Genomic DNA, 12,034 nt, shown 5'->3' with positions numbered 1-12,034 from the left:
TTCAGTTTGACTGTGATGATTTAGAGTGGCAGCCTAATTTGATTCCTAGCCAACTTAATGCACCTAATACACTTAATACATAATACGAGTACGTAGTATTTAACCACATGCTCCCCGCTGCACAAACTAGATTGAAAGTTGCTCCTCTTATCATACGATGTTTGCCCTACTCCAGCTGAGCGGATACATAGTTTGTCATAATGTGAGCACTGAGCCACGATCTACAATACACAGCGGGCACAAAAGGCCCCCCGCCCGATGCGCAGTTGATAACTAACGTCAAACCGGGAGATCATAGTACGTAGCACTACGTGTATGGGTTTACGTAGGCTTATCTTCTAGTGGTATTGTAAAGATACCAGCTTTTTCCCGTGCTTTACCTTATTAATTTTGGTTACATAAGTTTTCACTTTACCAACATTAGAAATGATGTTTTAGCTATACAAACTTTTCATTCCCAATTTCTAGGTTAATTTTTGAGAATTCTAATAGAGCCTTCTCTTATGATATCTATCTCAATGCCAATATTAATTATGCCTGATTAGTTCAGCGGTTTAGGCAATTAAAGTCTATGATAAAGATAATGAGCAGAATGTATAATATTCATACTACTTATAGTATGAATTAGTAACTACAGTCTTGTATTTATAATTTTTTCGTTATGTAAATAAACCAATAATTGACTTTAAAATAACATGCTCGAGTTACGGTTACCCCATAAATAAAAATATTTCGTGCACTGTTCAATGATGTTTACCCTTGGGGTTCAAAGATTACGCAATATAAACATCACGCTGAACTTTATAGTTTCAGTTAATTAAATGTTTGTCACCTGTCCACACGAATCAACACTTCACCTCGGCGATACGCCGATCATCTGATTTCTTTTCATGATTTTCAGGGATGTCTTTTAGTAAGAGCTTTTCGTTTTATTGACAACTAGCGACCGCCCGCGACTTCGTACGCGTGGATCCCTTTTTACCCCCTTAGGGGTGGAGTTTCGTAAAATCCTTTCTTAGCGCATGCCTACGTAATAACATCTACCTACATGCCAAATTTCAGCCCGATCCGTCCACTGGTTTGGGCTGTGCGTTGATAGATCACTATGTCAGTCAGTCAGTCAGTCACCTTTGAGTTTTATATATATAGATATTAATGTACTTAAAATTAGTGCCTTAATATCGCTCAAAAAAGAGTATTCAGTGTATAATGTAGAGTTTACAAAACATTATTGATTGTACAGATATACTATAACATTTTCTGGTTTATGGCATTTGGTTGATTTTGAATTTTTAGAATGTTTTTAACTACTTGAAGTATAACTTATCAGTAGAGTTCTACTGAATGTTTCAATGTTTCAAATATTTAAAGCTCTAAAGAAGATGACCCGAGAACATAGAGTGTGGTAAGGAATATTGCTATGGGAATGAGAGAGTCCTTGCTCCTTGAATTTACTGTCTTTAGACGACTCATTCGTTGTTGCACTAAATTATAAATTACCAGACGGGTTTGTGGTGCAAAATAAAATGCAATAGCTATATAGAGTACTTTTAGCTTTTTAAACTTGGGCACTTTATACCTAGGTAAATTTGACTTAAAATTAGGCACAGGTATTCTTCACATAGAGCAGATTTTCGCGACGCCATTAAATATGATAGGTATCGTATCCACAGATGAGTGCGGCGTGGGTTGTTTAACCTCGGCTGAAAGGTAGAGCCATAAACAATGCATTTATATCGTACTATGCTCGAACGTGTCAACAACATTGTTGCGGTAGTAGGGTCCGCTCCAGAGCGCTATACCGCAGTAATAGTGGTATTAGTGGTACTCTACAAAATCTATGGCGCCCTTTCTATAAATTGACTAATATTTATGTCATGTATAGGTAAGTATAGACTAAAGCATTTACTTGTAACAACAACGAGCCGCTCTATGAAATGTTATAAGTGTATCATCTATCGCGAACCAAACGTCGTACCTACATTTTATCTGTATTGTACCATTCGTAAGAATGTTACATTACATAGAAATGCTCGAGAAAATGCTCTATTCTCTCACTTTATTTGATAACTGCTAGATACAAAACTACATAAACAGTTCTATAATTAAAACGGGATCATCTTTTACATAGAGTAATAGAATTTTCCATGTGCCGTAATTGTCTTAAAATTTCTCTTTAAATTCCATCATAATAATAAGTCTATTTACTTTTCAACCAATGATAAACAGCTGGCTTCGGGGAAGGCTCATGTATTTTTAAAGACTCTCGCAAGTAACGTCTACCTATACTTAGCTTTTATAATTCCTTTAAAATGAACACCACTTAACGAGTTTCTTTTACTAAGTAGGTTCATCGTTACATAGATGATGGGATGGAGGTGCTATTTGAAAACACCTTATAATATCGTAATAGCTAAAATTTTTTGGTTTACGCCATGTATGACAAAATATTACAGACTAGGCATAGTTTTGGCATAGTTTTTAATCTAACTAATCGATTCTGTGTGAATATTAAATGATAACTACATTTTAAGAAGGTTATATGAAAAAATATGGTTAAATCAAGCAAGAGACATTTAGTATAACTATCGGTGATGTCAATCATATTTTTTCAAATCGGATCTCAGATTTGTTGAGTCATGGATTTTTTTGATATCAGTAACAAATATGATATCTGCAACAGGGCATTGTAGCTGAGGCTGATTATAATCACGCACTCGTGCACCCTGTGATAGTCTAGAATGAACTATTAAAGCTTTTGGTAGGCCACAGTAAGCATCCAACAGTCATGGACCAAAATCGAATGTTGTCTCAGGGAGAGTGCGCGCGCAACACCCGCCCCACGCCGCACCGCTCCTACCGTCCATTGATGATCTTCTTTATCTCGATAATATTGAAATTACTCATATGCAAAAATCGCCCGTATGCACATTTTTGCATCGTATAATGGTTGAAATGAGGTTTAATTGGTATATTGGGTAGCGAGCAAAGCCGGCAGGGCATGCTAAGAGCGGCTGAGGGCGCTGGCCGGCGTTTCGCTAGGTTTGGGCGTCGCTTCGTCTCGGCTTTCGGCGGGCGGTCGGTGCGCGGCGGCGCGCGGGCGGCCGTGCGCACGCCGCGCGCCACGCACGCTTGAGCGCGACCCAGTCCGCTCTGACGTTTAGCCGAGCCGCCGGTGTCACCCTGTCGCACGGTTTTCTCCGTGCTCGGCACATTTTCTGCGCACTTTGATATATCGTGATAAGCGTAGAGCGGTCGGTCGGCGTCGCTAGGAGTCGGTCCCCCGGAGGCGGTGCGAGCTAGGTCCGGGCACGCCGGCAGCAGCTGGTGGTGTTTACACGCCGCGCCTGCAGCGCCACCGCCTCTGCCGCGCTCGCCGCTCCCGCTCCGCGCCGTGTGCGTTCGCTCGCTGCAACATACCAACAACCCCTCATTTACTATTCAACGCTGTGAATTTTTAACTTTGCGAACGACCGACCATTGAGGTATTTAAATGCTTACTAAGCCCGAATCTCATCAGAAAGAACAGTTGTAGTGCACATTAGTGTCGCAGATCAGAACATACGCATCGAAAACCAAATATTCATAGACCATTCGAGTGATATCACGGCTTCATAAATATGGGTGCTAAAGAGAGCGTGGAAGCTGCTAAATTTTCTTCGCAAAATTGGAACAATTTCGAGGTTCGTAGTACCTTTAAATTAATTTGCACATGGAGTGTTTGTTACCCCTCTCCCTCCTCGTGAATGTCTGTCTTATGGACATCTTACCTTTAAATAAGATATGAGCTAACGTATTGTGAGATTAAATTAAACTTTATGCACATTAAATTTGTGTCAAGCAATAAGTATTATGCATGTTCACATTTTGTTTGAAATAAATTGTTATTGTCATAAAACTGAGAACTTAAACTATCTGTGTACTCATCGAGTGTGTGATTTGTTAATTATTAGTGTAATGAAGAACTATAGTTCTATAGTGGCACTCAGGTGGTAGAGACAGTCGCTATATGACTTATCAAATAGGTATAGCGATATATTATATCCGTTAGTACGATCGGTGCACGGAGATGAGAGTATCCTATTACACTAGTCCGCTTATATCTTATTCATTCAGAACGATAGTTACAGGACTGCAGTCCTGTGGACAAATCTGTACCTATCAGACGAGAGAAAATGGTAGAATGTAAGGAGTCAATAACAGGGATAACAGCTGCAACTTTAATCAATAACTCCATTCTGGGTCCTGACTCTACCTCGGAAAGGGACGTTTCGATTTACTTGGGACACATTGGCATTTACAAACACATTATCATGTCCATCATTCTGATTCTTGTAAGAGAAAAATCTTAATCGATCGCATAGGTCATAGACTGTTAATGAAAACCCACGGACACACTTGACAATTACGTTATCACCTTGGGCTGCTTGGAGCTTTATACTCGTATTAGAGATCGTGATACTGGTTGATATTATACTCGATGCGGCGTGAAGTGTGTGGGTATACCAGTATGCGCGAACCTACGTAGGTCGAATTAGTTCAGTTTGAGCAATCCGTACCTTCAAAGGTAATAAATCATGCTTAATGGTTCAAGGTGCAATGGCAATAAAACGGTCACTGTCCTGAAAAGGTGGGATGCTTATTAGTTCCCCTGACCAATACATGTCACGCGTCAGTTAACTCGTACGGCTTCTAAACCTTATCAAAATATTGAATAGGTTCAAATCGATACGCCTTCTAGGTTCAGCTGTTACTTTTCCGTAATTGATTTTTTTTAAATACTGAAGGGTCAAGAGGAATACGACCATAGTATAATCTATGAATGGGTAAAGATTAAAGAAGTCAAAACCTATTAAAATTGTTGTAGATCTTCAAAAGAACTTATACAGAATCAAGCTATTACTAATACAGTTATAGGTAGCCACCTAGTGAATTATCTAAGAAATCTCGATTCTACATCTATAAATGGTTAAAGATCGTTTGACCTAAATCCCGTTGGCTGTTGCATAGTTTCATAGAAATACTTGGAAAATACCTGCACTTTTCCAATAAATGCTCGTTCCTTTAGGATAGAGCGAAGATTGTAATTAAAATTAGATTGTGAAATGTCTTTCGTAGAATTTTAATGACTTGAAAGTTTTATTTTACTTGAAATGCAATGCGTAATCTCAAGGCATGACAGTATTAAGATGCTATGAGAATGATAATTAAGTACAAGCATCGGGCATGTTTACTAGTTTTATAAAGATAGCTCGATGATGCCATTTGCATTCGCATTTAGCATTATTTTATAGTTGGCTCTTCTAAGGTGTGCCGGCAGGCGAGACCTGTGAGTCATCAATATAAATCACAATTGTATATATTTTTTCGAGCACAACCTTCCTTCAGTAGACTTTTAGATAGATTTACACCGTTGTGCCTTAAAAGTTTTGTAAATTAGCTAAAAGGTGTACATTTAAGTGTAGGTTTGATGACCTCATTAAGCGCAAACTTTGCGCAAAAGTGTCCTTAATGTAGATGCATGGCAGAACTGCTTAACAAAAACTAAACTAAAATTATTTTACTTACAAATTTAACCATCACTGAAACGCTGTAATTGCACATTGTTATAATAATTGAACCACCTTAATTTGTAAAGTGATGTTTAAATTTTAACTGCATGCTGTTAAATAAAATCACTAAATAATCATTACACTAAAAATTTATACATGTTTACATTAGTTAAGTTTTATTTTAATTAACATTGCGACTTTCATTAATGTCACGAGATATTTTTAGAAGATATTTCAGTTACAATTAGTTTTCAATTGTTCAAATATTGCTTAGATTACTAACAAACAACTACAGGCTTAAAATAGTGTACAATAGGTCAAGGTTTTACAATTTGCCTGATATTTAGTGACCGTTTGTCAACAAACAATACCTCATATTTGCAGATTGCGTGTGTTCATTGAAAACAAAACACGAGCTGTGTAACTTTACAATTAGAGATGACGAAATCTGTTTAGTACTAAAAATATTATTTTGGTACTAATGTAACCAGCTTATACGGAAGTAGGTACATAATCTAGTACATATTATTTTATTTGTTTGTACTCCGTAAAAGCCTGTATTTATAAGGTTCTGGATTAAAACTCTATCTAAAATAAATACCACGTATTACAAATTACATAAGGTTTGTAATTTTGGCATAGCTGGGCACCGTTAATCAAATAGTTAACTTCGTTAATCGTTAAACCGTTAATAAAAAAATTAACTTCGTTAAACGTTAAAACGTTACATTTAGCAAGATTTAACGCAAGTTAACGTTAATCGATAATCCGTTTACACATGATAATAAAACGAAAAAAGTAATTTTATGTAAGGTTCAAATAATTTCGAAAGCTTGTATCGCGCACGGAATTTATTCCTTTTTTTTTCGTTTTAGTAACAACTGCATTTCAGAATAAAAGCTTGTTTTTAAAAAAGTATTTTAATAATTTAATTTTACACTTTTTAGTAGTAGACTAAGAGCTAGTGAACGCCAGACCTATGTCATTTTATAAAAGCTGAAAGTTTTTTTAGCGTATGCTCCCAATATAGGATAGAATGTTGGTGAATCATAATGATTGGGTCATCGTGGCTTTAGCAGCTATCCTAAAAAAACTGTCTGGCAAGGAGTTGGAACTGTCAAAACTGTCTTGCTGATGAGAAAACTACTTCTAATTATTGCCCTAATATTTTAGCGTTTATGGTAAAAATCAGCGTTTATGGTATAACGTAAGCCTAACTTTTACGGTGGCTTTTTCTGTAAGTATATTCAATAGAAGAAGATAGACTGTAATTCTACTTACGTTATACCATAAAATCTGATTTTTATGTATAATATTTGGGCAGTGATTAGAAGTTGTTTCGACATCAGCCACACAGTTTTGACAGTTCCAACTCCTTGCCAGACAGTTTTTTTAGGATAGCTGCCAAAGCAACGATGATCCAAACTTCATAATCCACCAATATTCTAACCTATATTGGGACTTGGGAGCATACGCTGACAAACTTTCAGCTTTTATAAAATGACGTAGGTCTGGCGTTCACCAGCTCTTAGTCTATCGTATCTCAATCTCAGAGCCTTGGTTCAATTACAATGCAATTTAGCACCAAAGTGATCGAAAAGACAAATCCAACAAACCCAAAGTCGATAAGTTTCCACCGTTTCGTTTAGGAATTCCTATGGCCACCTCCTGACTCCATCATCAGACCAGCTTAATGGTACCATAACATTGCATTTTCATCGTACTTACATAAGTATACCAAATTTCAGCTCAATCGGTTGAGAACTGGTCTTAAATTCAGTTGCAAGATTTGTCCCACACATACTAACAAGTCAATATAAAGCTTGTAAATAAATAAAAAAATTGCATTTTTATTTCGTTTCGTTCTGGTTACAAAACCTGTTGTTTTGGGTTCTGGAAGCCCGAACGTACTTGTCAGAACGCGTTTTTCAGCGTGCCTGCTTTATCTTTTTGGTAAATATGTAGTAGGTACTGAATTAACGATTAACGGACTTAGGATAATTCGAGTCCGTTAACATTTTTTAAAGTTAACTTAAAAGTTAATCCGTTAATAGAAATGTTAACTTCGTTAATTAACGATTAACGGATTAACGAGTTAATGCCTAGCTATGAATTTTGGTACCTAGATGATTGTGAATTTGTGATAGCCTACAATGGGGTTAACTAAGAAAAATAGTGGTTAAAATTGCTCTTTATTAAAAATGTTTGTTAATCATTTCCAAGTTCTATATTTGTCTGTGTATTGCAGCATGGCGTTGTGAAACATCCATATAGGCACGGAACCCAGCGCTCGCAGAGTCTCAACCGCGGGCACTCTTTCTCGCGCACCGATGGCACCTGGTGACATCACGGGACCGCGGGTCAGTACCCTGGATAACCTTAAACTACATCTTAATATAACCGTAATATAGTCCGATTTTGCACAGGCGACAGCACAGAAGCAATTTACTGTGGTATCTATCTTAGTTGTTGTAATAGCGGCTATAATGCAAAGTAAACTCAGTCTGATGTGCTGCCTACTATTATACTTGAAGAACTTATGGAAACTTCTGAAAAGCCTGCCACTAACCGGGTTTCCTACTGAACATTATGAATGGTGTCTTCAAGAAAGGAAAGTTAATACATACTTTTAGAGTACCAGACTTGTACCCACCAATTTAATTCGCTCCAATATTTATATTAAACAAACATCAATTTACATGATTGCTACAGAACGAATCTTTGATCATTCGGAGAGATTGGTGCATCTACTATTAGACCACCAAAGAACAACGTGGTATAATCAGATTAGACGGCATCTCATGGAGTTTTAATACCAGATTTAGATTTAGCTTTATTAACTAACATTTTGTGTAGGTAGAAGTTAATACTGCTTAACATTTACCAAAATATTAAACTGTCTTGGCACACCCACACCATTAGCTTAGCTTTACCTATGAAATTAAACTAAGGAATTTATGTCCTAATACTACGATGAAATGACTTAACTTTAATAATAATGTGAATTTATTTAAAGGTCATTAGACAAGTTACAAAAACCTTCGCATCCGTGAAACATCTCACGATCTTGTTATAAAATAAAATAAGTATGGTGCATGATTCAAAACGTAGGTAAAAACATAATTTCAGTTTCAAGCATAGGTATCTTCTTCTTCTTCTTTTCGTGTCGACAACAAACCTACACAGTGTCAGCCCGAAACTCCAAAGCATAGGTATTAGAGGCAACCATTCAATGGTTGAACTTCAATATTTAGACATAACACTCATCCCTGTTTTCACCATCAATCCCTAATTTTTAAGTGACCCATAACAGGAAATTTGTTTTCTTAGGGGTCACTTAAAAATTAGGGATTGATGGTGAAAACGGGCATCAGTCTACTCGTATTTTCCAATTGAGTTTTGAGTATTTAGGTCCTAAGATTTCAGAATAATTTTGATTGCGAAACTCACACAGCTAATAATTACAGGCAGCATAGTGCAGTGCGCCGAGTGCGGCACGCGCACGATGGGAAACAAGCTCTCGTCGTGCTCCTGCGCGCCCATACTCCGCAAGGCGTACCGCTATGAGGACAGCCCGTGGCAGAACTCGCGCCGCCGCGACGGACATCTGTTGAGGTACTCCAGCCAAACGTGTAGCAGATGGGCAATAGGCTTTTGTAAGGTTCAAGCACGCGCATGATGGGAAGCAAGACAAGCTCTCGCCGTGCTCCTGCGCGCCCATACTCCGCAAGGCGTACCGCTATGAGGACAGCCCGTGGCAGAACTCGCGCTGCCGCGACGGACATCTGTTGAGGTATTCCAGCCAAACTTATAGCTGATGGGGAATAGACTTTTATAAGGTTTAAGCACGCACATGATGGGCAACAAGCTCTCGTCGTGCTCTTGCGCGCCCATACTCCGCTATGAGGACAGCCCGTGGCAGAACTCGCGCAGCCGCGACGGACATTTGTTGAGGTACTCCAGTACTCCAGCCAAACGTGTAGCAGATGGGTAATAATATCTTACCCTGTTAAGAATTTTGGAGTTCATGGTCATCAGGGCGTATCGACATGAGGACAGCCCGTGGTTGAAATTGCGCCGCTGGGACGGATGTCTGTTCAGGTAACCTAGCCAACATATAGGGGAGAGTCCGGTATATTGTACCGCCGGATAAATTGTACCACCCTCATATTTCGTAAAGTATTTATTGAATGTCTGTAATTGCAACACTCAGCGATACACAACTAAATTCAATTAATATCGACCATGTGGTTTTTGCCGTGACAACGAACACGTGTGTTTTATTTTGAAAAGTATTTTTTCATTGTTTTCAAGTAACTTTTGACAATGCATGTTTAGTTTGTAATTTTGTTAAATTTAATCACAGGGTGTTTTTAATATATTATTTACAAGCGTAAATTAGTGTGGATTACAATTATTTGAAATATTTTTCGGTGTTTATAAGCTATATTTTTTACCGATTTTTTAAAAGCACTATCACCTAGTCGGCTAAATTGTACCACATCAAATTGTATGGAACTTTACCAAAGGATTTTGATTTTTTTTCTAGTAAATCATATTTTGAAGTTATAATAGCGTAGGTATGTTTGACTAACAATAAATGAAAGCAAAAGTCTGGCAAAGTAGATTAGGTACAAGTGTGCGTTACGATAATTGGAATTACAAAACTTTTACTCAAAATCGTGATAAAGTGTAAAACAATATCGATTGTCTATGTTATTAACTACTGTTCCTTTTCGTTACCTAATTTGTTAAGAATGTATCGTATAATATTTTGCCATAGTTTTTTTATAGGCTTGAAATTTATTGAAATCCAATTTAGTAACCCTGTGGTACAAATTATCGAACCGGTTGTCTAAATTGGACCGAAGCTCTGAACTCGTATTTTGTTGATTTGTGCTAAATATACAACAATTATGTTGATTAATACCTATGAAATAGCAAGTTGAATAATTTCTCTTTAATTATATATGAACATTAGCAAAAACGAAAGAAAACTATGTGTAAAATGGGATTGAAAAAAACTGGGCCAAATTACCGGACTCTCCCTTAGCGAACAAGAAGCTTGTCATACTCCTCCGCTATGAGGATCAGGTGTTAGGCAATAATGTTAACGAGTTTTTCTGTCTGGGCCCAATGACTACATCAAAACTTCATTACATCTCATGGCCACAACTGTAAGAGCTGTGGTGTAAGATAGTAATCAAAACTAGAAAATATTTACTACAGTTCATGGTGTCGTGCTCTCTGATGACTGCAGTCTACGCTTGGACGTTATGTGTAACGTTAAACGTAGATCTTCCGGACCTTGGTTTTATGATAGAGCTGCCTGTTTTTTTTATAAAACAATACATTTTAATACTCGATATCGATTAGAAATTACATATTCATATTGGCTTTAGAACGGGATATAAATTGAAGTATCCTATCCATTTCTGAGCTGAAAAGCATAGGCAAAATAATCAATCTACCTACCTACCATACACCCTACGGTAAAAAGGTGATTTTCTCCATTTATTAAATATCGGTAGCATATTTCGATTAGATTACCCTAAAACTCTGAGCAGACATCGGTATCAACACATGATCAGACAAAAATGTTCGGATTCATCCAGTGACCCATTTTAGGTACGAAAATAGTTTATGGAGCGAATAAAGTTTTAGAACGTTGTTGGTATAATACTCGCAGCATACACGAAACACGACACAAGATTTAATTAATGTTGGTAATTGCAAAATCTACCCTCTCTGTGCTGCAGTTCGTGTTCAATGATAAAAAATGTATGGAATTTCTCATGCGGATTGCACGCCATTCGTGTGGGTAGGACGCCGGTGGACCATTTCGCTCCCAACACACCCACATAGTCACGCGAACAAGAAAATAGCGCAAAAATGTTATTTCGTGAGATTTAATAATATGTTACCAACGAGTTAGGAAACGAAATTAACTTGAACTATAATTTATTGGCTGACCTAATTAATGTAGGTAGGCACTTAGTCGTCTGCGATAAGTGCCAGAAATGAAGTTTTGCGGTACTGAGACGTGGACTTTGATGAATTTAATAATAAAGTGCCAGGTTTTATGAACGGTTTTGCACTTTAGTTCAGCACTAATGACAGTGCAACATCGTAGATAGGTTTAATGGAGATTCTCCTTCACCGTATTTAGTTGTTTGGGATTATGATTCTTTCTTATCTTGTACTGTGTCATGTCACAGAATAAGTAATAGTACAGGTACAGAAGGATTACTCCGCAAGACGATTTAAATAAATGCGAGTCTTGCTACGACGCGATACAGTGGAATTCAGCTCGCACAGCACTACGTACCTACAATTTTATTCACCTACAAGTTTCGTCTCTTTCTATCGCGTGCCTCTGAACTCTTCTTACGCTGTTAGGGTTGCTGTCTAGTAGTGTCTAGTAAAAAAATAATTAATCTACTTATTTGTAATGAGGTACGTGTAGGTAAGTACGCATTCAT

At 37.5% G+C, this 12,034-nt stretch overlaps 1 protein-coding gene across 1 annotated transcript in view; it reads left to right on the top strand.

Moving 5' to 3' along the window:
• Nucleotides 1–3,425: 3,425 nt before the first annotated feature.
• The window catches only part of LOC135071065 (protein still life, isoform SIF type 1), a 125,735-nt gene continuing 117,126 nt past the window's right edge, over nucleotides 3,426–12,034 (top strand). Inside the window, exons 1-3 of the mRNA XM_063964811.1 lie at nucleotides 3,426–3,683; nucleotides 7,801–7,912; nucleotides 9,020–9,167. Coding sequence (XP_063820881.1) covers nucleotides 9,058–9,167 — 110 coding nt within the window. The 5' untranslated portion in view covers nucleotides 3,426–3,683; nucleotides 7,801–7,912; nucleotides 9,020–9,057. The remainder of the gene's footprint in view (nucleotides 3,684–7,800; nucleotides 7,913–9,019; nucleotides 9,168–12,034) is intronic.

This window comes from Ostrinia nubilalis, chromosome 4 (assembly GCF_963855985.1).
Source record: "Ostrinia nubilalis chromosome 4, ilOstNubi1.1, whole genome shotgun sequence".
Taxonomy (NCBI): domain Eukaryota; kingdom Metazoa; phylum Arthropoda; class Insecta; order Lepidoptera; family Crambidae; genus Ostrinia; species Ostrinia nubilalis.
Note: the sequence above shows the minus strand (reverse complement) of the source record. Positions and strands in the feature narration are given on the sequence as shown.